Here is a 25079-nt window from a genome sequence, read left to right on the forward strand (position 1 = left end):
GTGGCAGCCAGTAAGCTCTTAGTAAAGATTAGCTGCTATCATCATCATTATTATTAGGAAACATTTCCCATAAGACTACTGTCCAAACTTTTATGGAAAAACAAAGAAAAAAAATCACTCCAGAATCATATTTTTATTATCAAAAAGGATTCTTTGCAGCCTTCAACATTTTGCTTACTCGGGGGGGGGGGGTGGGGGGAAAGGGTCATTCTATTAAGAGAGAGCAGAAGAGAGCGGGGGCCAAGTGACAGCGATTTGTTCTCAATGGATCACAAAGTTATTCTTGTCACCAAAGAAATGGAGTGTAATGTAAAATGCCCAGCCACCAAAAATACCAACTCCTTGAGCTGGGGGAAGAAAATGAAATAAAGAAGAGAGAAACTGAACTTTTTCTGGCCCATCTGGCTCCTTGAATGCCAAATCAGAAGGCTTTCTGCAGGAGAGAATTACAAGGTGGGATGGTGTTAGAAAAACACTTCCCAAGCAGGCGTGGAGTGGCTGCCCTAAACTTCTGGGATCAGGATGTGGCTAACGTCAACGGATGAGATAACAAGAGAATTAAGACCTGGAGTTCTTGAAGCCTGGAACTAACCCCTGTGTTTCTCCAACAGCCTCAGAGAATGACACAGGGAATGACCTGCTTCCAGTCTGACACGCCCTCTCTTTGCATGAGAAGGCAATGAATTTACATAGCCAAGAAAAATCACTTAAGTATATGAATGCACTTATCATTCCACCTCCCCTCCAATTCTCCTGCACTTGGAAAGTGATAATAAACCATGAAGCCTTTTCTGCTTTTTCATCAAGGTAATAGAAGCAGGGTGGTCTCCCAACCAGCCTGAAAGCAAAAGTAGCCCGTTATTTCCCTATTATTCTAATTTTCTACAATTCATGTAACTTCTCTTCTAACAACTCACATCATTGCTATTTAGAATTTGCCTTTCTTCCCATTCTTCCTTCTGATGTTCCCTGTTTATAATGAAGGGAGAAAGGCAATAAAAGCAGAAAAACTACGAAAACTGGGCTGTTTACTCTGTCCAAAGGTGACCCACTCAGATGAAAATAACTGGAGGTGCTGAAAGGAAAAACCAACTCAACCTAGCAAGGTGTACTCACTGGATAGGAATACCAAAATCAGAACTGAATGCCTCCAAAAATGAGAGAAGATTTCAATACTTCCTCAGAGAAAAGAACTTCTGAAAATTACATGAAAGGGATTAATAAAGACCCTCTGGAGACAGTCTAGGGAAAGACCAACCAAAATGATTAAAGGGATGGAGGGTAAGTCCTGTGTGGAAAGGTTAAAGGAAGTGGAATTGTTTATTAGTGTGAAGAAAAGGCGAGTAAGGAGTAATTTGATTAAAGGCCCTTGTATGTGAAAGATGCTGACCAGCTCTTCTCTGTGTCCAAAGAAGGCCAAATAAGAGGAAACTGGTTAAAATGAAAGCCTTAGAGACATGAGTTGAATAGAGGGAGGAATTCCTTAACTTTCAGGGTGATTTTTTTAGAAAAATGGACTGGGCTGCCACACATAGCAAGTTAAGACCAGAAATTTTCTGGAAGAGACTAGCCATCTGTCCTGAAATACTTTCATCTCTGAGATGCCAGGAAAGGATGGCCTGGGAGACCCTCAGCAATGTGACTCGAAGGTTTGTTTATTCTCTCAAATACTTGCTTCTTTCACAGCTAGCATTTAGTTCTCCTAAAAAGTTTATTTCTGATCCTCAGGAAAGAATTAGTCATATAAATGTAAAAAGAGGTAGGTTCTGAATTTAACACAAAAATGCTTTCGCTTAAATTGCTCTTACAGCTTAATGACACGCTATGGCTGAAAAGCTCATTCACATCCTTGTCATTAACTCAACTTGCCCGAAGATTTCAAAGGAAGTATGTGATGGTTCTGAGAGTGAACTGATGACCTGGGCGATATTACACTGTCCCCTGGATCATAGCTTCCGTTGACAGTCTCATAAAAGAGGAAAAAGGAGGACAAGCTTAGTAGACTCATCAAACGTCCTTTGGTAGGTCGGCAGCGTTTACTAAAACTCCGTCATTCCTCTGAATTGAATGAAAATTGCCAGTGGCCTCTCCTGTTGGTAACTGGCATGCTTGGCCATTGAGTGGAAACTTCCATGATCCCCGGATTGGTAAGGGGAGCCTATATACTTTTCACTTTGGCAGGTGATCAGCAATCATCTGGTCCTTACCCTTGCCTCGAGACCCAAACTCGCCAAAGGTGAACCTGGCCACCACCCGGACCTCCACTTGGCTGGATTCCGTGGGATGCCAGTTACAGAGCAGAAGACAATAGGAAGGTGCCTCTGACAGCGGTGCCACATGGCAGCCCCGTGTAACGCTGGAGTCATAGAACAAACTTCAAAGCTGTGTCTCCCTGGCCTCTGACGGGGCCACACTTTTGGTGTGTAATCTCTTTGACTCTTCTAGATCTAGTTAATATCCACACAGTGAACCTTCAAAAATGTACATGAGATCACAGCACACACCTCTGTTTAATACCTTTCAACAGCCTCCCATTCTTACCGTGGAGTCCTAATGTTCTGGCCTGTGCCTTACTCTCCAAATACAAAACACTTCCACTCACTACCTGGGTTACAAACGCTGTTTTTAAACTCTACTTGCTAAATGTGTGACCTCAAAGTATTTACTGTTTCTGTGCTTTGGTTTTCTTACATGTATAATGGAGCTAACATCATTATCCACCTCACGTGGTTTTGGTTACTACTATTTTTTTTTTTTTTTGCGGTACGCAGGCCTCTCACTGTTGTGGCCTCTCCCGTTGCAGAGAACAGGCTCCGGACGCGCAGGCTCAGCGGCCATGGCTCATGGGCCCAGCCGCTCCGCAGCATGTGGAATCTTCCCGGACCGGGGCACGAACCCGTGTCCCCTGCATCGGCAGGCGGACTCTCAACCACTGCGCCACCAGGGAAGCCCTGGTTACTACTATTGACTGAGCTACTACAGATCAAGTGTTTGGAATAATTCCTGATGCACCAAAGGTGCCCAATAAGTATTACCTTCATTACCGTCGTTATTGTTATTATCTTATGAGGAATGTGGTAACTATGCATGTTAAGCTTACAACTATAAGAGGCTCTGCGGCTTCGCCTTCCTTTTATTCTTTATAATATATATGCATATTCACAATGTACAGTATACATATATAATGTGTCTATGTATCTGTATAAGGCATACTGCACCTTACAGTGTCTATTTATCAAACCCATTATGGGCCAGGTACAAGCACTTCATAAACATTGTTTTGGTTTCTAACTTGTTCTCAGCTCAAAATAATAACATTAAAGTAACATTGTTAATATTATTATAGCACTAACACTACCAACTAATATTTACTGAGCATTGATTATGCACAAGGCAAGGTGCCAGGAACGTTATATACTTTCTCTTACTTAATCTTCATAGAAATCCGGTAACGCTGGTGGTATTATTCTTATTCTTATCGACGGACAAGGAACTTGGGCTGAGGGACATTAAGTCACTTGCCCAAGATCACACAGGAACTGAGAGGTAAAGTGAGGATTAGAAGCCTGAGTCCGTGTGACTCTGTTTTGCATGCTTTCAGTCACTTCACACCACATGCGTAACAGGCCCTGAGCATTATTCACTGAGAGAGCAACACGGTAGCAGAAGAACTGAATCTGATGATAGAAGTCCCAAAACAATTCCTCTTAGCTGACCTCCAAAGTCCCTAGCATGCAGGACACCCACTACTGCCATTTCACTACTGGCGATATAAACTTGTTTGCATTTTTCCGCACTCTGGAAAGAAACAGCCTATGGCCCAACACAGGAAGAACTGGGAACCATGAACAAGATGGCAGGTGCGAGGAGAAAATGGAATCCACCTCCCCAAACCAGCACTTTTCTTCATCTTATTCTTTTCCAGGGGCAGGTAATAAACACACTTGGATTTATCTTTACCTTAATATAACTAATGAAGTCTTTATCATTTAGTGAAAATTAATGAAAGTTTTTATTTCTATAATATTTAATTGGCTTTTTAACTTTTGAAGTGAATATGTAAAACATTTCTTTCTTTTATCCCTGCTTGGGGAGCTGTAATTGCATTTTAACTGGTGCTGTTTCAAGAACAGTTTTAACCTTGAATTGCAAATGTGTTGGCTGGAAGTGTATATAAATCATTTCAACTTAGTTTTTATTGTAAAAATATTACAGAGAATAATTAGTTTTTAATCTGTCAGTTTGAATCAAAGGAAAGTTGAAATCTACTCATGCCGTTTGTGTGTAGCAAGAGCTCTGGTCCATAAGATGTGGGGAGGGGACCATCATGGCTGAAGGGGGCAATGAGAGAATATCAAAAGTAATATAATTATGAACCGTTAAAAGGCTGATGTGCACAATATTTGATAGGATGGATACAGAATGGCAATTAAACAAAACCAGAGTCCATTATATGAATAATAATAAACTCCAGGGTAAACATTACGGACTGTAACGTCACACCTAAGGTCATGGACATGAGTTTTGTCATATATTTGAGACGTGATGGGTCAGGCCTTGTTTGTGGTATCTCTTGAACACTTCCTGTGGTGCCAGGCACTAGTCTAAGCATTCTACACACATTCCGTCATTTAATCTCTATAATGACTCCATAAAGTAGGTATTGTTATCATTTCCATTTTACAGATGAAAGCTGAGACAGAGTAGCAGAGTAGTTGAGTAATCTGCATGAAGAAGGTAGCCAAGAATGGAACAACTTGGCTCCATATGGAACACAGTCTTAATTCAAAAGAGTTGCTCTACTCTTTACGACAGAGACAACAATGGTTAAAAAAAAGTCATGCACCTTAAAGATCCCACACAAAATATATTAGAATACATGAATTCAGCAAAGTACTAGGATACAAGATTAATATACAGAAATCTGTGGCATTTCTTTACACTAACAATGAAATACCAGAAAGAGAAAGAAAAAAGAATCTCTTTCAAAACTGCATCAAGGGCTTCCTTGGTGGCACAGTGGTTGAGAGTCTGCCTCCCGATGCAGGGGACACGTGTTTGTGCCCCGGTCCGGGAAGATCCCACATGCCACGGAGTGGCTGGGCCCGTGAGCCATGGCCATTGAGCCTGCGCGTCCGGAACCTGTGCTCTGCAACGGGAGATGCCACAACAGTGAGAGGCCCACATACCGTAAAAAAAAAAAAAAAAAAAAAAAAAAAAGCCTGCATCAAAATAACATAAAATACCTAGGAATAAACCTAACCAAAGAGGTGAAAGACCTATATGCTGAGAACTATAAGACACTGATAAAGGAAAGTGAAGATGATCCAAAGGAATGAAAAGATATCCCATGCTCTTCGATTGGAAGAAGTAATGTTGTTAAAATGGCCATATTACCCAAAGCAATCTACAGATTTAATGTGATCCCTATCAAATTATCCATGACATTTTTCATAGAACTAGAACAAATAATCCTAAAATTTACATGGAACTACACAAGAACATGAATTGCCAAAGCAATCCTGAGGAAAAAGAGCAAAGCTGGAGGCATAACCCTCCCAGACCTCAGACAATATTACAAAGCTACAGTAATCACAACAGTGTGGTACTGGCACAAAAACAGATGTATGGATCAATGGAACAGAACAGAGAGACCAGAAATAAACCCACATGCCTATGGTCAATTAATCTACAACCAAGGCAGCAAAAATATACAATGGGGAAAAGACAGTCTCTTTTGCAAGTGGTGTTGGGAAAGCTGGTCAGCTGCATGTAAATCAATGAAGTTAAAACACACCCTCACACCATACACAAAAATAAACTCAAAATGGTTTAAAGACCTAAATATAAGACATGACACCATAAAACTCCTGGAAGGTAAAACAGGCAAAGCATTTTCAGACATAAATTGTAGCAATGTTTTCTTAGATCAGTTTCCCAAGGCAAAAGCAATAAAAGCAAAAATAAACAAATGGAACCAAATCAAACTAAAAAGTTTTTGCACAGCAAAGGAAGCTGTCAACAAAACAAAAAGACAACCTACGGAATGGTAGAAAATGTCTGCAATTGATGCACCTGACAACGGGTTAATTTCCAAAATATACAAACAGATCATACAACTCAATATCAAAAAAACAAGCAACCCAATCAAAAAATGGGCAGAAGACCTAAACAGACATTTCTCCAATGAAGACATACAGATAGCCAACAGGCACATGAAAAGATGCTCAACGCCGCTAATTATTAGAGAAATGAAAATTAAAACCACAATGAGGTATCACCTCACACTGGTCAGAATGGCTATCATCAAAAAGTCTACAAATAACAAATGCTGGAGAGGGTGTGGAGAAAAAGCAACCCTTCTACACTGTTGGTGGGAATGTAAATCGGTGCAGCCGCTATGAAAAAGAGTATGGAGGTTCCTTAAAAAGCTAAAAATAGAGCTACTATATGATCCAGCAATCCCAGTCCTGGGCATATATCTAGAAAAGGCAAAAACTGTAATTTGAAAAGATACACGTACCCCAGTGTTCAGAGTAGCACTATTTACAATAACCAAGACTTGGAAGCAAACCAAATGCCCATCAATAGACGACAGGTTTAAGAAGATGCACCACACACACACACACACACACACACACACAGAGATCATCCCTCACTGATCATGAATGCAAGGCAGGCAACCGTCTCAATGTGCTACTTGTGCTCCTTTGACCTCCTCCAGCAGGACCGGGGGTGCCGCCATTTTGTTTGGGTGACAAAATCATGGCATGATTCTTGCCTGATATTTATGGTCAATGTTTTATTGGAGCCACACAAGCCATGCTGTCTGCTGACCAACCAAGCCAATGGCATGGTGTGATTCCATGAGCAACACCGTATTCAGATCTCGATCATCCCAGAAGCCGGAGTCAGCGCTCACTAGCTGCGGGGCTGGTTTGAATGCCCAAGGAGGCCCACAAAAGAGGGAAAATACGGAGCTGCTCATATTTACGCAGGAAGACTTTAAAGAAATCTACATCACGCTGGTCAACAGTTCGCGCTCAGCACTGCATTTTAGGGTGAACCTGCTCTCCTTTTCACTGCTGACAGGTACCCACACTGTGTAAGAGAAGAGAAGAACCTCTGGAGAAAAAGAAAGACGAAGGACTAGGAATGTTTTCTTTCTCACAGAAGCAGACATGGAATTGTGTCTGCTTGGCTTCTCTGAATTGGCCGTTTTCCCTTCTGCAATGAACATTCTGTGCTAACTTCAGAGAGCATGTTGGCAGGGTCGGGGTGGGAAGGTCTGAACCGATAATACTTGGGTGGCTGATGCCTTCCTGTCTGAGGACTGACACAGCTGTGACCTCCACTCAGTTCACCAGCAAGGAACCGGTTTGGCCACATGAAAATGAGCTGTTTCCGTCCCTTTGGGAGACAGAAAAGGATACATGAAGCTGTGCCTGATACAAGTAAAGCATTATCTAAGGTGCTTTAGAGTAAAGAAACTGGGGAGCCACTATGGTTAATTTATTTCTTCACTATTTTCTTGAAACAATAGTACCTACAGAGAGGTCATACTTTGGAAGTCGTGGAGAAAAACTCTTTCCATTATTTCCCTCTGAGTGTATGGGTGGCAGAGTAGAAGCATAAAAAGATGTTAACAAAGCACTTTCGACTATATCCAGTTCCCAAATGTCAAAACGCCTCTAACTGACAAATACTTCACAAGATATCCAAGCCTAAAAATCTGCCTTTTGTTTAGGCCACTAAACTGCAATAAAACCCAGTATGTGTTAAATGGTTCTCTTCCCTCCCCCAGCCCCAACTAAACAATTACCTCTCTATGCCTCCCCTTCACAGGGCCTCCTAAAAAAAAAAAAAAAAAAAGCCAAACTTGAATTTTTTAACCTCATTATCTCAAGCCTTTATAGCTTTGAGGAGAAAAGCATTCATCTTAATCGACAGAAAGGATCCCTTTTCAAAGTCCTGCCCCCGCCCCCTCCCCGAACCTTGAGGATATAAATATTTGGGCTGCAATTTTCTTTTATTTTAATAAAACAAGGCTGGCTTCACCATTAGGAAGCAAACTTGTTTCATATTTCTTTACCTCCTTAAGGCCAGCAGATCCTGTTCCGCAGCCATATTGCTAGTCCTTCTTTTTTCATCGCAATGGAATTAAAAGGAAAAAAAGCTCAAGGTAAAATGTCTGCCAGCTGCAGGGAGGCCAAATGAATCAGTTTCCCCTGGTCCCACACTGCCTACCTTTGTTGGTGGGCTCTCTCTCCTGCACAGAGCTCCTTCTAGACAACCTGCTCCACTTACCGCCCCCAGAGTGGCAACACCAATGTGTCAGGACGTGGCCAGCACCTCTGCTGATTTATTAAAAAATGGACAACTGACCCAAGGCCAGCCAGTGTGCTGTTGGCTGCTGTCTATTCGGATCTATCTTCCTGAACGCTTGACTCCAGACCCAGACTACCGTCAGTTGGTAGCTGGCCCTTGAGTTGAAAGATTAACTGGTACTAGAGTAACCATGTTGGGCTCCAATCCCCTCCAAAGAAAACCACACTCAAACTGGGAGAGGGAAGGAACCAGAAGTTTGCAAAAGTACAGAATCGCAAAGCCGTGGTAGAAACTCCAAGATGTGAGAGCGGCGCCTAAGAGGCAGAAAGTAAAGTTTGTGCCTCACTTACTAGTTGCAGTCCTGGTCATGATGACTTCATCTCAGGATGACCCTACTATGGTTTCTTTCACATATTCCCCCTACTGAAGCTACTTGAAGTGGGTTTCTGTCTCTGACACCCCAAACAGCCCTGGCCAGGACATCATCCAATCGTATTTCCCCCACTCCCTTTTCTATATTCTCTGCCCTTGTTAGGAAAATCTTTGGACTATTCCCCAAGCCAGCCAGGTTCATAATCTTGTTGCCTGTGTCCTCTTCAGTTATATTACTGACATTTACCACATAATTTCAAAACTTCCACTTTCCCTCTACATCAGCCTTACCCCTAGCTGTCCAATGCTGGGGAGGCATTTCCACGGATGGCTCTGATAGGAATGTTCCATTTTTTAGACAGTCCGGGTCAATGGCTCAAATCCACTTCCTTACAAATCCTACCCGTTGTTCTTGGCTCTGTTTTCTGAAATTATGGAGGAGAAATCTACTCTTCTTCTACCTCCGTGCAGGCTGCATTTTTGATGACTGACATATCCTCTCTATTTCCCCTTCCATCTATGATTCCTCGTGGGGTGATGTCAAAGCCCTTCATCCCCTGGTGGATCCTCTTCCTCTGACATTGCCCCCGACCTCATCCCCATTTCACCAAATTCTTACCCCCAGTTACGTGCTCAGCCTAAACCCACCTCCCTATGACATCTGCCAGGCCACACTCAGAGAGAAGCAGCTCTATGTAGGGGTTGGCAGCATGGGTTTGGAATCAGACAAACCGGGCTTGGTTTCTGGCTTCAACCTTCATTGACCATGAATCTTTGGGCATGTTGTGCAATCTGTCCCTGCCACGATGTTCTTATGTGTCCCGTCTTTGTGCAACATACCCAATTCTCAATGTTGTTTTGCAACTAAGTCGATGAGATGTAAGATGCTTATCACACAGAAAGAGCTCAATCAGTGGTATTTTTTCTTTCTTTCATTTCTTCAGGTATACAAATTTCTCTCTTCTGGACTTAGGGGAGGTTTAGCAGCTCCAAGCGTGATCTTTGGGATCAGACACCATGGCTGGGTCATGGTTGTGTGACCTTGGGCAAGTCACTACACTTCTGCTGTCTCTCCTCTGTAACACGGGGGTACAAATAGCACCTACCTCATGGGACTGTTGTTCATGAAGATTAAGTGAGTTAACACATATAAAGAGCTGAAAAGAGTTCCTGGCATACAGTCATCACAGAGGGTAGCTACTATCTCCTCAAGATTGAATACTTACAAGATACCTGATTTCATGCCTGCAGTTCTCCTCAGCTAGTTAATTTGTGGCTCAGCAGCCATGTTTTATATTTTACAATTCTTGGGTGCAAAAACATGTTTCTTGGAAAAAATGAAAAGAATCAATGAGAAGCAAAGGATGCCAAAAAAAAAAAAAAAATCCTTACCCTGATATAGTCTAGCAATGTTAGATAGTTAAGTCAACTCAAAACAAGTAAAAACAGAAGCCCTTTGGGGGCCAAATAGCTACCTGATGATAAGAGATGGGGACAGGCGTCCGGAAGACTATCCACTCCACAATTTCGCTACACGGTGGGGTAGTCAAAGAACCTGTGTACCGGTAATAGCTGCTCAGGGATGCAGGCAGGAGGTCCCGGAGGACGAAAGGATCCAGAAAGGTCTCCTTCTCTGTTTGGGGGAAGAGGGAAAAGAAAAGCACAGTGGTAAGTCGTTCTATCCTGCAGACACACAGTCAAAACCCTTGGCATGCGCGTGCCACATCACAAGTGTTGTGTTTATTTACATCCCGGGAAGCATTTGGTGGTGGGAGAGCCATGGAAAACAAAGCAGCATTTCCCAGGGTGTGTGTGCTCCGAGACATCCTACTGCACTGCATTTCATGAAAAATGGGTTCCAGGGTAAACAGCACTGGGCAACACTTCAGGCCCTCCCTCTTCCCCCAGGAAATAGACGAAACACTGGCAGAGCCAAGTCACTAAATGCTGCAGAAAAGAAAGAGACTTGGTTTTGTTTAACTTGCCCCTTTCCAATATATATTTGTTCAGTTTTCATAATACATTTTATTTAATCCTTCTTTTTTTTTTTTTTGGCGGTGCCACATGGCATGTGGGATCTTAGTTCCCCCACCAGGGATCGAACCCACGCCCCCTGCATTGGAAGCATGAAGTCTTCACCACTGGACCACCAGAGAAGTCCCCATTATATTTTAAATATTATTTCAACATGTAATCAAAATGAAAATCATTAATGAGAGATTTTATATATTAATATCTATTCTGTACTAAGTCTTTTTTAATGTTGATTTTAATTTTTAAACATTTTTTATTGAAATATAGTTGATTTACAATGTTCTGTTAGTTTTAGGTGTACAGCAAAGTGATTCAGTTATACCCCATCTTGTTTCATCATAGACCCCTTCTCCGTCTAATCCTTATGAACTAGTAATCAGGTGAACGAACTTTGGGACTCCCATGAGAGATTAAGTAGGAAAAGAAAACTGTAAGCCAATGGTAAAGTGCAATTCCAAAGCTGGTTACGTTTCATTATGGTTTCACCCAAGGCTTATTCAGATCAAGGCATGGCCCTGAACTTGTAAAATGATGGCCCTGAAAATAGGCTTCTTTTTACAAAAATGGAGTGGTCTTCCCTTAAGTAGAGGAAATGACATTTAAGCTGGGACCCAACAATGATATCTCACAATAACTCTACGAGGAAAACAAGTTAGAGAAGAGGTTCGTTCCTACATAGCAAAGCTGGGATATGAACCCATGCACCTTGACACCAGAGCTTGCACAATTCTGACTCAGACTGAAGAAGCTAAAGTAAACTAGGTGAATATTGAACTGTGGGGGCAAAAGACGAAAAGAAGAGCATTTCAAGCTGTGAGAACAGTATGTGCAAAGGTCCTGAGGCACGAATCAGCAGTGCAACAGACTTTAGGCACTATACTATAACACTTTCAGTCAGACCCAGAAGATCATCCAGCTTCTTTCACAAATCAGAGAGGGTTTTAGTCTCTACCTGGGTCTTCAAACGTCTAGCCCTGCATTTAAGTCTGGAATGCCCACCTCATTCCTGTTGGGATGTAATAAGGCTATTACGGTCCTGCTAATGGCTTGCCTTAGCTCCCCTATGGCCTCCTCCATGTGCCCCTGGACATTTCTCAGGGACCTCAAGGCTCCAGGTTACTTCATGGACACTCCTGTGACTTCCAGGAATATTATTCCCAGCCTCACGCCTCCTCCCTCCTTTTCCTTCATACAGAACAAGCAGTATATGTATTTGGGCAAATGTGTATCCTTAGACGCAAAAAGGTCTATGTAACTGGGGGTTAAGGCAAAAACCCAGCAGAAATCAACTATATCAGAATAATGGGGCTTCCCTGGTGGTGCAGTGGTTGAAAGTCCGCCTGCCGATGCAGGGGATACGGGTTTGTGCCCCGGTCCGGGAGGATCCCACATGCCGCGGAGCGGCTGGGCCCGTGAGCCACGGCCTCTGAGCCTGCGCGTCCGGAGCCTGTGCTCCGCAACGGGAGAGGCCACAACAGTGAGAGGCCCGTGTACCGCAAAAAAAAAAAAAAAAAGAAAGAAAGAAAGAAAAAAAAAAAGAATAATGAAAATGGCCATTTCCTTTTGGTAGAGATTTGTTGAACAAAACTTAATATTTATTTAGCTTTTACTATATGTCAGGCACTCTTCTGAGTACTCATCTGTTGCAAACATTTAAACAGCACTTACTCTATGTGCCAGGTACTGTTCTAAGAGCTTCACAAAGATTGATTTATTTAATACTTAAAATAGTCCCATGAAGTATTACCATCCCCAATTTACAGAGCTGGAACGTACAACCATGTAGTTGAGTTTGGAATCCAGGCTTTCATGATTCTTAAGCCATCACCACACCCTTTCACTTTACAGCCCTATGGAGTAAGTACTTTTAATGCTCCAATTTTCCAGATGTGGAACTTAAGGCCCAGAGAGGGTAAATCACTAAGCCCAAGGTCACCAGTGAACAGTAAAGTGGCCGCAGTTATTCACAAGGCTCAGAAACCTTACCTGAGTCTCGCAAAGGTTTTCAGCTCATTTTTTAAAGGGAAAAATTAAGTATTAATTAATACATGCACCATTGGGTTCTATAATCAGAATGACAAAAGCAGTTTCTACGGGACAAAAGGCTGGAAAGGAAAGAATCACCCCTCTGCCGCTGGCAAATCTGGGCTTTAATTTAACCTGGTTACCAGTAGCCTAAGGATGGGGGAAAGCTCTGTAAGCGTGCCTGGCCGAGAGGAGGAACCGTTTTGGCCTTTGCTTGCTGCACTTCCTGGGCCGTGCAAACAGTCAACAAGAGGCCCCAGGCAATAGAAGGTGCACAGGCCCTGGCATCATGAACCACAAAATCACCACCTTCATTTCTCCATCACGCGGCAGGCGAACCCGGCGTCACCCCGCAGCACACTAACCTGCTTTAGGATCAAGGGCTCCAGGTTGAAGGACCGGAAAACCTTTAGAGTCTTCCCCTCGGGGCCTGACCCAGTATTAGGGTTGCAGTTAAGCATGCTGTATGCAGACAGGTAGTGACAGGACAACCCCTGTAAGCCCGAGGCACCAAAGCCCCCATCTAAAGCACCCACTCAAGGAAGAGGCTGTGGCTTTATAGAAAAAGATAAATGAGAAACACCTGCCCCACCAATCTGAAGTGGGTGGATTTCAAAAGGGAACACGTTTCAGCTGGAACAGGACCCATAAGTGCTTGTATGGGCTCTTGAATTCAGCAAGGACTGATGGAAACTGCAGGTATGACCACTGCTACAAATGCAGAAGGGTTTCTCTGTCCTGGATCGACCCAAGGGCTTCAGATGCACGTTCTGATTTCATTGCTTAGAAGGTGTAATCAGATCAGTGGCGGGGTGGGTAGAGCTGGTGAGGGGGACAGAAAAGGGAGGGGCTTCACTACTTGCTGATTCCACCACCATCACTGCCATTGGATCTCAGGATTCTGAGACCTGAAAGGGCCTTAGACCACCCTAGGTCAGTGGCTTCGGGAACCAAAGAACCCTTTCTTCAAACCAAATCTTACACAGGAGCCAGGCAACTCAAACAGCCAAAGTGCAGCCATCGGGGCTGAAGCTGAGCTGGGAACCCAGGGACACTTTGAAAACCACCAATTTAGTCCAATTCTTTTTTTTTTTTTTTTTTTGGCGGTATGCGGGCCTCTCACTGTTGTGGCCTCTCCCGTTGCGGAGCACAGGCTCCGGACGCGCAGGCTCAGCGGCCATGGCTCACGGGTCCAGCCCCTCCGCGGCATGTGGGATCTTCCCGGACCGGGGCACGAACCCGTGTCCCCTGAATCGGCAGGCGGACTCTCAACCACTGCGTCACCAGGGAAGCCCTAGTCCAATTCTTTAATTTTACAGCTAGGGAAATAGGAGACCAGAGAGAAGTAATGGACCCAAGGTCAAAAACTTAGGGAGAAAACAGAGACTGGGATGGGATTCTTTCTTCAAAGACACCACTTAGGATCTGAAACAGTAAGCCTGGGAGCAGGAAATATCACGTAACGCTGAAGACCTCATCAACACCTCATTTCTCCATCCCTTACAGGGACTGGTGAAACGAGCAGATTCTCAGCCTGCTGGGTTCAAATCCCAACTCCTCCACCTGTGAGCTGTATGACCTTAGTTACTATACCTTCCTAGGCTGTTGCGAAGATTAAATAAATCAGTATAAGAAAGGGGTTCAGAAAGAGCCTGGAACAGAGTAAGCATCTCATAAATGATAGATATGATTCTCATTCTAATTCTTATTACTTGTTTTATTACCACTAGTATTATTATTCCTCTAAGCTACCAAGACCTAGCCATGTATATCTCACATAGCCATGCACTTCCTTGAATGGTCGTGCATGTGTTTTTTTTTTTTTTAACTGCACTACTAATGCCTCAAAGGCACAGCATGTCTGACACAGTCTCCATCAATCTGAGCACTGCAGGTTAGAGTTTTCTTTGTCAAAGCTCTAGCATGACCTTCGGAATCAACAGATATTCAACAGCTGTGTGACCTTAGGGAAGAAAATCTTAACCTCTCTGAGCTACTTCCCTTACCTGTAAAATGGGAATACTGACATTATTTACCCCCCAGGGATGCTGTGACAATTAATCAAGCTAATAAATGTGGGGGGCTTTAGCACAGTGCCTTGTGAGCCCTGATTTATTAAGGCAAGCACTTGGTCCATTGTGATCTCTGGTCCATTATAAGCCCTCACTTATCAAGGCAAGCACTGGGCTGAGAGCCAGCCAGCTTATTTTGTGTTTTAAGCCAGGGACTAGCAAATGTTTTCTGTGAAGTGCCAGGTAGGAAATATTTTAGGTTCTGCAGGGCCAAGAGGCAAAATCGAAGTTGTTACATAGGTACTTATATAAGAAACACACTTCCACAGCCTTAGTAACAATGTTCAAAACGCTAATAGCTGAGGCCAATTTAAAAAGTATACATCTACTAATGAGAAGAAAGGAATTCTTCTGGGCAGGGGAAAGGCGGGAAGAACATTTCGCTTAATTAGGGTTCGCATGTGAAAACCATTCTTAGCTCAGGAGCCATACAAAAACAGTGGAATGGATTTGGCCATCGGGCCATATTGTTGCCCTCCTGACTGCAAGCCAAGTATAGGAGGGTGGGGGGCAAGTGTTAGAAAGTCATCTTGAGAGCCACAGCAACAACTGGGGGTGGGGCATGCCACATGTTCAGGGGTCCCCATCACTAATGGTCATTTATTTTATGAACCTACGTTACAGAATGAACTCCTGAGCTGTTTTCTTTCTCCCTTGACTTTTCTAAGTTCAACTTGAACATTGATTTTTGCTGATCTTTCTAAAAATTCCATGTCCTGCTCAGTCCCATAGGAGTGCTCCACCGGCAAATGGGGTGCTCATAATATTTAATTGTTATAAGTAACTTTGGTAATGGTACCCCTGTGTTTCTGGCACTGCCCACAAAGTTCACAGAAGCCACAAGGCACTCAACTGGCTGGACCCAAGACTGGGTGTTTCTGAATACAGCCACTGGGAGGAAGGAAGAATGTACTTTTCAGCTAAAAACTTAAACTCTGCCACTAAGAAAATCTTAATAAATGTACATGTTATAAAGCGGAGGGACTGCTAGAGCCGGGTCCCTGGAGTTGAATCCTAACTGGTCTACTTAAAGCTCTGACCTAAGACAAGTTACTTAACCTCTCTGTCACTGTTTCCTCATCTGTAAAATGGGATTATAATAATGACCTCATCTGGAGGTTTACCGTATCAGGAGAGTATTACATGAATTAACAGTAGTTAAGGGCTTAGGAGAGTGTCTAGCACAGAATAAGCACAGATAAATACTTGTTAAATGAATCCTATTATAAAAGGGCAGTTGACTCCAAAGTCATCTGGATCACAGCACTCTGCCTCCAACTTTTATTCTAATTAGTAATTTGAATTCGAAACATTCTTATCCCAGACAGTTAACTAGTTGAGAAGAATATTTGAGATACTCTACTTATCCTACAATCCATTCCATTATACCATAATAAGCAAGTACTGTGCATTACTAGTTAAAAGAACTGAAAAGGAATGAATCTCATATTCCACTTTCAACTATCCCAGTGCTGTATGCAGACAATATTATATTTTAATAATTAATTGTTCATCAAAGAAAAAGATGAGAAACAGGGATGCGAAATTCAAAGTTATTCAAATTGCAAAAATTATGAATAATGTATGACTTTTATATTAAGTACACACTATATTAAGTAGTCTACATTTCACCCAACTCTTTCATTTTCAAGCATTCTGAACGACAATATGAATAATCAGTTAGGGGAGGTTTATTTAGAAAAAGAAATACCTTATTTGAATGCAAACAGAGTATATCAGGAGATGATTAAATTTTTCTTATCAATTAGAAAATTCTGTATGAGGGCTTTAAAGTCATGGTCAGCCATTAAACCCAGAGCGGCCCAGTTATCCTTGCAGTTTCCTTTCAACATTAAATTATATCCGGCTCGATTCTGTTCAATTTCTTATTTCTGATGGCAGTGCTAGGAGGCAATCTTTAATTAAAGAAAATTTGAAAGATTCAAACATGCATAATTGGATTAAAAATGTGATCATTAAAACATTAGATGATAATCATCTGATTGACTGCATTTTTCAGTGTGTTAATAACCTAATATTTTCAATGCTTTGGTTATATAGGAAAAAAGAAAGCCTTTATAAAACATGATGATCAACAGAGATGAAAACTGTACAGTAATCGAGAAATATGGAATTATACTGAAAATATTCACACACACCCAAATGAACAAAGTATTTCATTGGAAAGTATATGGACAGAATGTGATAGTCTCTAGGGGAAGAACACCAGTCCTATCCCCAAAACAAGGAATCAACCAATTTTAGGGAAGTATATAAAATGAACTAAGAACAGAAAGCCCAAGTTTCAGTGTTTAGCCCAATGATTGGTTTCTTCAGGGTTTCCCAAAATTTTTATAAGGAAAAGTTATTAATTTTTCCTTAAAATCGCCTTCTGCTTCATATTGGGGAAGGTAGGGAGAGTGACGGTGGAAAAAAACTGGGGATTAGGTCATGCTAAATGGGAGAAGATTCATGACTGTGCTGCTCAAATTTAATGTGTGTGCAAATCACCTGGGAATCCTGTTAAACTCTAGATTCTGAGCCAGTAGGTTTGGGATGGGGACTGAGATTCTGCATTTTTAATAATGCTGATCACACTTGAGAAGCCAGTTTCTATGAGGACTGTGTCAGTGGGCTCCTCCCTGTTCTACAGCCTCATCCACTGCTACTTTCTGGCCCTTAGGTTGAGCCATACTGACCTCTTGGCTGGTCCATGATCACACTACCCCAGGGCCTTTGCACTGGCTCTTCACGCTGCCTGGAACATTTTTTTCACTGCTCTATGCATGGCTGGTTGCGGACCAAATGCCCTTCAGCTGCTAACAACTTACTCATATTTGAATGACAAATTTCTCAATGAGGTCTCCCCTGACCACTGTTTTGAAAAGGTGTCAAAGGGCAGGCTCGTTGAGAGGGAAGCATTTGATTGAAAAACCTGAAGATGGAAGCAAGCCAGGTGGCTACCTGGGGAGAACATTCCAGGCACAGAGAAATGCCCCTGCAAAGGGATTCTGCCCGGTGTGTGGCTGGAGCGAAGTGGAGCAAAAGGGAAAGTGGAAGAAAAGTTCAAGTGCCCCAAATTTGACAGCTCTAGGAGGAAAACATCAGCTGCTGGTTAAGGATAATCTGGAATTTGGCTAAAAATTGTGAAGAGGCCAAAACACTAGACATAGAGTCAGCAGCTCTGGGTTAAGCCTGGACTAGGCACGATGGGCTGGGAGGGGCCACGGGTCTGACAAGCTGGTGACAGAAGGGCCTGCCCAACAGCATCAGGAAGTGGGAGGTCGGGATGGAAAGCAAGAGCCTGAAGGCCAGAATCCAGGGACTTAAGGAGCTTGGCATCTCGAAGCCACCAGGGAGTAAGAGAGCATTACACTATAATTAAGATGGTGGCAGAGGGAGTCAAGGAACTAATTTTCTGATCTAAATATAAGAAATGAAACTTGCTCTATCTGATTGGATGTTGACTGTCATTCCCATCATCTCTCTCATCAATAAGGAGGATGAAACGGCAAAGACGGGGCAGTGAAGTGGGGCTGGACCGTTTTCAAGGTATAGCTGTCTGCAAGACTTCATGGCAGATGATTTTAAGGAAAAAGCACCACACTGAAGTTACAACAAGGGGATCCTGGGGAAGTCACCCAAAAGAGTTTCGAAGGACGCTAGTTCTATTTCATTTACAAGCAAGGAAAATGAAGTCCACAGAGGGAAAGTGACTGAACCAAGACCACACAGTGAGGTGGGGAGGGAGTCTGGGTATCCCTTTCTACTACCCAGTTCTGTACCCCTGGGCCCCCAGTTCCTCACCTGCAGCTGACATAAACATGATCAGCTGAGGAAATCTCTCTGAAGACTGAAAAACTCATTTAGCTTTTTAAACATAAATCTAACCCTGACATTGCCCAGCTCAAAATCATCCAGTGGTTTCTCACTTCATTTAGAATAAAATCCAAACTCGTCACCACGGCCATGAGGCCCTCCATGATCTGCTAACTCTGCAACCCGTCTTCTCTCTGCCCTCTCCCTTGTTGACCATCACCTTCCTTCTCACCTTTCTGTTCCCTCTGCCTACAATGCCTGCCCTACTCCCACCCCCACTCCATATGGGTGATTCCTTTCCATTCTTCAGATCTCAGTTCATCTCCTGACACCCAACCCTGAGCGCCCCATCTAAGGCTGTTCCCGCTGCTATTAACCATCTACATCACACCTGGTTTATTTCCTTCCCAGATGCATTCACTTATTTACTGTCTGTCTCCTCCAAGAGCTGGATAATTCCACAAGAGCAAAGCCTTTGCCTGTTTTGTTCACTCTGTATATCCAGCAACAAAAACACCGCCCAGAACACAGTAGATGCCCAATCTTTGTGAAAAGAGAATGAAGGAACAAACAAACACAGCAGTTGGTGTATTTTAAATAACCAATAAATCCTAGATTTCTTCATATCCGTGTCACCATCAATCGTAACATGCACCATTATTTCAAATGCCACTAGTAAAGGCAACAAGTTGCTAATTAAGCAATGATACAGTATCACCTGGAAGGTGCGTCCTAGTTTTAGAGTTGTTAAAATATGAATGAAAAAAATTGTAACTATGTGTAGTGACGGATGTGAACGAGATTGACTGTGGTGATCATTTTGCAATATAGACATATATCAAATCATTATGTTATGCACCTGAAACTAACATAATGTTATATGTCAATTACATCTCAATAAAAATATGAAGACATGAGAGTTACAGAATTGATGAAATAGGATGTTGATATAATTCAACAGGACTCACATCAAAGGTCCCCATCAGCTTTCTGCGTCTACTAGAAGCTGGGTCCAGAGCCTGTTTTATGATCACAGTGCAAGATGCTCACAAGGCCAGGTGGCAGCAAACTCCCATCTGTAATAATGACTGGACTCTCTGGCCTCAGTTTACCCTCCACTGACCTGAACCCTAGACTCCATCCACGCAGTGGATGTTCTGTAGTTCATGTCTTTTTACTAGTTCACATTTACGGTGCTGAACTTGGTGCCAGGCCCTGCTGTGGCCTTTCTCTCATTGAGGCCTCACAACCCTGTGAAGTAGGTTTCAAAGTCATGATCAGGGCTGTGACCTCGCCAACAGTCATAGCTGTACAGACCTGGGTCTCCCTCACAGGCTGTGTAATTGATTAGTAATAGTTGTTTTTTTTTTTTATTTTTAGCAGACTGGAAGCTCCACTACATCAAGACTGTGGCTCCTTACTCTATCCCCAGCACCTAAGACAGGGCCTGAGACAGTAGCTCCTTTATACGTGGCTGAAAAAAATTGATCAAACTAAGTCACTAAGTAGCTCTAAGTCAGAAGTGGGGAAACTGGGGCCCCGAGGCCACATTCAGCCTAGTACCTGTTTCTGTAAATAAAGTTTTACTGGAACAAAGCCATACCATGGTCTGTGGCCACTTTCAGGCTACTACTGTGCAGTTGAGTTGTTGTAGCACAGAATGGATGGCCCGCAAAGGCTAAAATACTTGCCATTAATCCCTTTACTAAGAAAGTTTGCTGACACCTGCTCCTCTGTGAAGGGCAGGGTATTTGGAAGGCATGGCAACAAGCAATACTATTCAAGCATGAACGGAGCAAACTACATGAGGACATAGAGAGGTGTGGAGCTTATTTCTGCTTCTGAAACACTCTCCACCAGGGTGCAGAGGATTTAATACACACCCCATGGCCTTCTGCATGGGCACAGTCCAGAGAAGATCTGAGAAGCCCCAACTACGGCATCTTATTTCAAGGTCTGAGCAAGGGCGGCCTGAGCAGAAGAGAGCTCACCTGATTAATCAGACTCCTGTATTCAAGGAACCAGGGTGGCACTCCAAGGTCATGAAATAGCCACTCTACCCAGGTTCAAAGACATCTAGCCTCCTTGAGTTTATTGGTGGTCAGGTGGTCAAATGTAGCATTTTGATTTAAGGGTTGAGGTATGAACAAAGCATATGTTGACATTAACATTTCCAAAGAAAAACTACACGAAGAGCGCAAAGTCTTGTCAACAATTAAGGAAATGAACATAACGTTTAACTTATAGAGTTATGGGCTTCCCTGGTGGCGTGGTGGTTGAGAGTCTGCCTGCCGATGCAGAGGACACGGGTTCGTGCCCTGGTCCGGGAAGATCCCACATGCCACGGAGCGGCTGGGCCCGTGAGCCATGGCCGCTGAGCCTGCGCGTCCGGAGCCTGTGCTCCGCAACGGGAGAGGCCACAACAGTGAGAGGCCCGCGTACCGCAAAAAAAAAAAAAAAAAAAAATTATAGAGTTATTCAGTGACAAAACCCCAGTATTATCACTGAACAGTTCCGTTGCTTGCCTCTCTCCCCCACTTGGCTCTGGTGGCCATAACTGACATGGTGTGTACATTCGTTTAGCTTCCTTCTGGTGCTCAGTCAATGACCTAATTCACAGAGGAGAAACCCAGGCAGAAACCAGAGTTAAGTGATTTTGACAATAATTAGGAAGACTGTCAATGCTAGAATTGGAAACTGGCCCAGCAGAATGCATCTGAGTCCATTACAACTGGGTTCAAATCACTGTTCCACTGCCACGAGCTGGGACAAATGAGCCAATCTCTGTGAACCGCAGTTTACCCATCTGTACCATGGATTAAGCATTCTTCTCTCCCTGGGCTACTGCTGAGATTAAATGAGACTCTCTATATAGAACATCTGGGCAGAGCTAGGCACATAGCCTGGGGTTAACAGATGTTTCTGTTTCTTCCTTTCACCCTCTTTCTGGTCCCTGGTCCACCACCCTATCCCCTGGTCTCAAAGGGACTGGCTATCCCAAATCATCTTTGTGCCCATTTTCTTCATCACTTCATTTTATTTTCATACGACCCAACTAAGTCAAGCAACATACATTCTAGTTCAATAGCCGGGTAGTGACGGGGCAGAACTCAGAGCTCCACCATCATCTCCTGTCACCTCATGGCCTCCACCAGAGTCACATCAACAAGTAACAACAACAACTTGTTGGGGGTGAGGGTGGGGGGATGGCAGTGATAACAGCTGACACTGGGTGCTGACCGTGTACCAGCCACAAGTTGGTACAGTAAGTCACTGACTCCTCAAGACAAAGCAATAAGGTTGGTATTACTATCGCCACTTTATATGGTTAAGAAAACAGAACCACAAAGAGGTGAAGTGATTTGTGCAGCTTGTACGACTAGTCAAAAGCAGAACTGGTATTCAAACCCAGAGCCTGCGTTCTCGAGCCACAGTACGACCCTGCTTCTCCTATACCAAGACGACATGCGTAGAGCAGGGTAAGAAGGTCACACCAGGCAGCCCCAAGCACTTTAGCGAGCACTTTCACAGTATATAACTGGAGACATATTTTTAAACTCTCTGCTCTTCACACCCCAGTGAAACAACCAGGAAAAGGGCATTTCCTTGGGTTCCCATAATCCTGTTCAAATGATGACATATTGACAAAGGAGGCTGGCTAACCGAGAACTAGCCTCAAATTCAAATTAACCTAAAAGGAATCACTTTTTTTTTTTTTAACATCTTTATTGGGGTATAATTGCTTTACAATGGTGTGTTAGTAAAAGGAATCACTTTTGAAGTCTTTTTCTGACTCAACATGATTGTTCACAACGCTATTAGTGATAAAATAGAGCCCCACAGCATCCCATTTCCTGGCTTTGGCTAAGAAAAGAAATGGAAATAGCGCACATCTATGGTGGTGTTCTGACAAACCGAAATCCAGGAAACTGTGGAAGTGGCTTAAGAACGCCCGTCTCTAGAAGATTTTGAGATCAAAGGGGTTCAGATAAGCATCTGCCCTCCCTGGATCCATAACAGACTTGAGCCTATTAGTCAAGACCAGGGTGCTGCATATTTATAGCACACTTCAGGAAAGTTCCATGTAATTAGACGCTGGAAACATAAATTTCAGAGGGGGAAATTTTGTCACGTGTTAAGATGTTCAAAACTGTCAGTGGCCTGTAGATAATATAGCACTGCGTTTCCCATTCAAAAGGGAGAAGATGTGAATTTCTTTCTTGAAGGTGAACATTAAAACAGAACCCCCTTTAATTTCATTGAAATATATCTGGATGATGTGGCAATCTGGGCCATATCAACACCGAAGCCCATCTCTGTAAAGTGTATCAAATGTTAGGTAATGACCTGAGTGGGTATTTACACTGTCCCCAAATAAACAAACCACTTTGTGAAGGCAAGACTATTAGTAGAGCTACAATAGTTACCGTTTAGACATGGCAGGGTTGACAAACTTTTTCTGTAAAGAAGCAGAGAGTAAATATTTAAGGTTTTGCAGGCCAGAGGGTCTCTCTGTCACAACTACTCTGCCGTTATAGTGTAAAAGCAGTCATAGACAGTAAGTAAATGAATGGGCATGTCTGTGTTCCAATAAAACTTTATTTACAAAAACAGGCAGTGGGCCAGATTTGGCCCACAGATTGTATTTCCTGATCTCTGATTTCCAGGACAGTGGACACACTCCAGGTACCCTTCCTTCTCAGTACTTTCCCTGTTCTAAAGCATTTAGCATTAATATCCATGAGGCAGATACTTTCACAACTGTCATTTTCCCAGGTGGAAGGCTCAGGGACAGAGAGAGCCAACAATTTGTACAGGATCACACAGCTCCCAAGCTGCAAAGCCAGCATTCAAATCCAAGACAGCCTGAACTCTGAAGTGCTGGTCTAGAATCTCTCTGTTCAGCAGTGTTCCTAAGAGTCAAATTTCAAGAGAAAAGTAATAAAATTTCATTTCTCTAAAGGTATTCCATAATGCAGATTTTTTATAAAAATTCACTTCAGGGACTTCCCTGGTAGTGCAGTGGGTAAGAATCTGCCTGTCAATGCAGGGGACACGGGTTTGATCCTCAGTCCAGGAAGATCCCACATGCCGCGGAGCAACTAAGCCCGTGTGCCACAACTACTGAGCCTGCGCTCTAGAGCCCGTGAGCCACAACTACCGAGCCCGTGGGCCACAACTACTGAAGTCCAAGCACCCTAGAGCCCGTGTGCCACAGCTACTGAGCCCACGTACTACAATTATAGAAGCCTGCAGCTGCAACTACTAAAGCCTGTGCACCTAGAGCCCGTGCTCCGCAAAAAGAGAAGCCACTGCAATGAGAAACCTGCGCACCTCAACGAAGAGTAGCCCCCACTCACTGCAACTAGAGAAAGCCCGTGTGCAGCAACAAAGACCCAATGCAGACAAAAATAAAAATCAACATTATAAATAAATAAATTCATTTCAAAGTTCCAATTGCTGTATTCATGTGAACACATGACATGATTCTGTAGGCAAATTACAGTCTCTTTGACCGTCACCAAGAATGGCAAGGACCAAAAAAAAAGAAAAGGAAAGATTCCTCATGAGATTAAAATTTTTCCAAAGGCAGAGGAAATCGAGTTGATCATCTTACCCTCAACACCCGAACTAGCACTTATTAGGCACGATGGATGGACACTATGATCAAAGGGGCTTAAATTTCACTTACACAAAACAGGCAAGAATCCCTCAAATCAAATCAACTCATCTCTGCTCCATCTTCTTGCTGCTGGATTGCAACAACACAGATGGCCATTTTCACCTAATAGTTTACTTTGTTCCAAATGTTCCTTGTGCTAGGATTTGTCTTCTTCTTCCAAAGTCCATGCAAGATATTTTTCAGAAGCTTCAGTCATTTAGTCTTAGAAAGTTCATGTTGAGATCTTCACGCCAGGGATAATCAAAATGGTGTTGGAATGATGAGAGTATGGTATTAGTATTAGTATTTCTTCACTTGCCCCTTTAACAAGTCTATATGATGAGCCTCAGTCAACCAAAAGATGCAAATGGTAACCCTGGCCAAGAACAGAGCAGCAGATGGCCTGGGAATAACAAGAGTCAGCCTCAAGTCACGAAGACCTTGGTTTAAGTCACCCAGGCCCTGCCTGCTTTACTTGCCTTTCTATGTAATGGGGGATACGAGAGCTGTACATCAGAGGGTTTCTGGAGGATTTAATGATGCCTGTCAGGCTAATCATACCCTGACCTGGTACAGAGCCAGGATGAACTAGCCCAGTAACAATGAGGAGCCTTTGATTTCAGACCTGTCACCTGCCACCCCGTCCCTTTGGTTTCTGATTTCTTTTCTCTAAATTCCACAAGGAAGTATTGGCTTCCAAAGTCATCGCTTAATGATACAATCCCAAGGCAGCCACAGTGCTTTCTCTGGTCTACAATCAATTTGTA

General features: G+C 43.2%; 1 protein-coding gene across 2 annotated transcripts in view; it reads right to left on the bottom strand.

Annotated features, from left to right (window-relative positions):
• Positions 1–25079, bottom strand: part of PTPRG (protein tyrosine phosphatase receptor type G) — a 736510-nt gene that overhangs the window by 142648 nt on the left and 568783 nt on the right. For both annotated transcript variants that reach the window (XM_082848957.1, XM_082848956.1), the window contains exon 7: positions 10176–10333. In XM_082848957.1, the coding sequence (XP_082705083.1) occupies positions 10176–10333 (158 nt within the window). The remainder of the gene's footprint in view (positions 1–10175; positions 10334–25079) is intronic.

Source organism: Leucopleurus acutus (assembly GCF_964270905.1).
Source record: "Leucopleurus acutus genome assembly, chromosome: 10".
NCBI classification, from domain to species: Eukaryota; Metazoa; Chordata; class Mammalia; order Artiodactyla; family Delphinidae; genus Leucopleurus; species Leucopleurus acutus.